The 2,015-nt window shown below is 33.9% G+C and overlaps 1 protein-coding gene across 4 annotated transcripts in view; it reads right to left on the minus strand.

Annotated features, from left to right (window-relative positions):
* The window catches only part of LOC106869038 (sorting nexin-14), a 147,039-nt gene that overhangs the window by 62,263 nt on the left and 82,761 nt on the right, over positions 1 to 2,015 (minus strand). For all 4 annotated transcript variants that reach the window (XM_052966848.1, XM_052966847.1, XM_052966846.1 and 1 more), the window contains one exon: positions 1,047 to 1,117. In XM_052966848.1, coding sequence (XP_052822808.1) covers positions 1,047 to 1,117 — 71 coding nt within the window. The remainder of the gene's footprint in view (positions 1 to 1,046; positions 1,118 to 2,015) is intronic.

Raw genomic sequence — 2,015 nt, forward strand, 5'->3', positions numbered from 1 at the left:
TATATATATATATATATATATATATATATATGTATGTGTAAAAGAAAGAATGAACAAGTAAAACATGTGGAATCACTTTTGAGTATGTAATTTATAATTCAGACATAATTGCAGAGTTGTTAGAGTAAGATAATATGAATATCTCAAAAATTATCTTCCACCAAAAATTATAGATTTTGCAATGTCATAGAAACTGATATGAATATTTCAAATTTGAAAGCAAACATTTTCTTAAAATAAGGAATGAAGCCCTAGTACAGTTACTGTGACAATCAGGATAACATTAATTAAAGAAGGTTATATCCATATACGAGAGAGAGAGGTAAACATCCATGAACAACAGTTATAATTTATCAATATGTTGGAATATATTACCATATTTGTAGATTTAGATCATAGATTCACTGTTAAATTAATCACCATAACAACAGACAGATATACTGAAACACTATTAAATGCCGTCACATTCCTCATTGATCTTTCATATTGTGTCAAATAGAAACAAGGTCAATTGAGTTAGATGACCTGTCGTATTCACAATGTCATTTTCATATTGGAATGCTTCAGAGAAGACACCAAGTGCTGCCTCAGTTAAAAAGGGAGCTTTTGGTAAAAAAAAGAGCCAATGGATGTTGCTGCTGCTGTCGTTGTTGTTTAGCTATGTGTGTTCAGCCTGATCTACGATCATGGCTATTCCAGTTATGACCTTCACCTCTTATTTATAGTCAGCGTATCTAGGACTGCACTGTCCAAGATGAGTTTTTTTGTTTTATTTTAGAATGTGAGAATGCTACACAAAGGGTATTTGCCTGCTGTTTCTAACAGCTTGAGAAAGCAAATCCAAACACCTAGTCTTCAGCAACAGAAAAAAAACAAGATATATAGCATGAACAAAATAAATTATATTTTAAGTTCTGAACTGAAATCCGAGTTCTTGACCTATAGATTATAGATTTGTAACCTAATGTAACTGACCATTATCACAGCAATAAGAATTTCAAACTTGAAGATATGATTCAGGAAAATGGTTTGCAAGTTCAACTTACCAAGGCCGGGGCTTTGGGGCTTCTGTTGATTGAAGAAACGATTGTAGAAATGGATCAATATGCTGTCCTCGCTTTAAAGAAGCAGAAATACAGGGGTTAACAAATGCAAATGGATATTTAAATACACACACAAATTTATAGATAGATTGAGAGAAACAAACACACACATTAATGTTTGGTTTTATTTTATAATAAAAACAATTTTACATTTAACTGAAAGATTGCCTAATACTTTTGGTAGTATACAAATTTATTATTCTCGAACAAGACTAGTGTGTGTGTATATATATATATATATGTAACCACAAGAGTATCGTTGGCAATTTTCTTCCTCCGTCTCCCCTTCTTTTGGACTTTCCTCTATTTCTGAAGAAGGGCTTTGCTCGAATCAAAAATCCTCTTTCTTTCCTTTCCTGAGCATCTAATAATACCATACTTGCACCATGTCCTCGCATTATTGTTTTTTTCTTGTTTGTTCTTCTTTGTTTGGATTCACTATATATATATCATCATCATCATCATCGTTTAACATCCGTTTTCCATGCTGGCATGGGTTGGATGGTTCAATTGGGGTCTAGGAAGCCAGGAGGCTGCACCAGGTTCTAGTCTGGCAGTGTTTCTACAGCTGGATGCCTTTCCTAACGCCAACCACTCCAAGAGTGTAGTGGGTGCTTTTTACATACCACTGGCACAGGGAGCCAGAGGAGCTGGTATGTGTGTGTGTGTATATATACATGTATGTATATATGCATGTGTATGTATATATATATGTATGTATGCATGTGTATATATAGTGTCTGACGAGCTGTCCACAAAGCTTTGGTTTTCGTGGACACAAAACCCTTGGTAAGTCTATGACAAGACATTAAATGTTTGTTTTAATAACCACTACTCTATTCTTTAGCATGTGCCTCTTTTCTGATATGTGTCTTACTGTGTGTGTGTGTGTGTTAGTTTCTTTCTTTCTTT

Source organism: Octopus bimaculoides, chromosome 4 (genome assembly GCF_001194135.2).
Source record: "Octopus bimaculoides isolate UCB-OBI-ISO-001 chromosome 4, ASM119413v2, whole genome shotgun sequence".
NCBI classification, from domain to species: domain Eukaryota; kingdom Metazoa; phylum Mollusca; class Cephalopoda; order Octopoda; family Octopodidae; genus Octopus; species Octopus bimaculoides.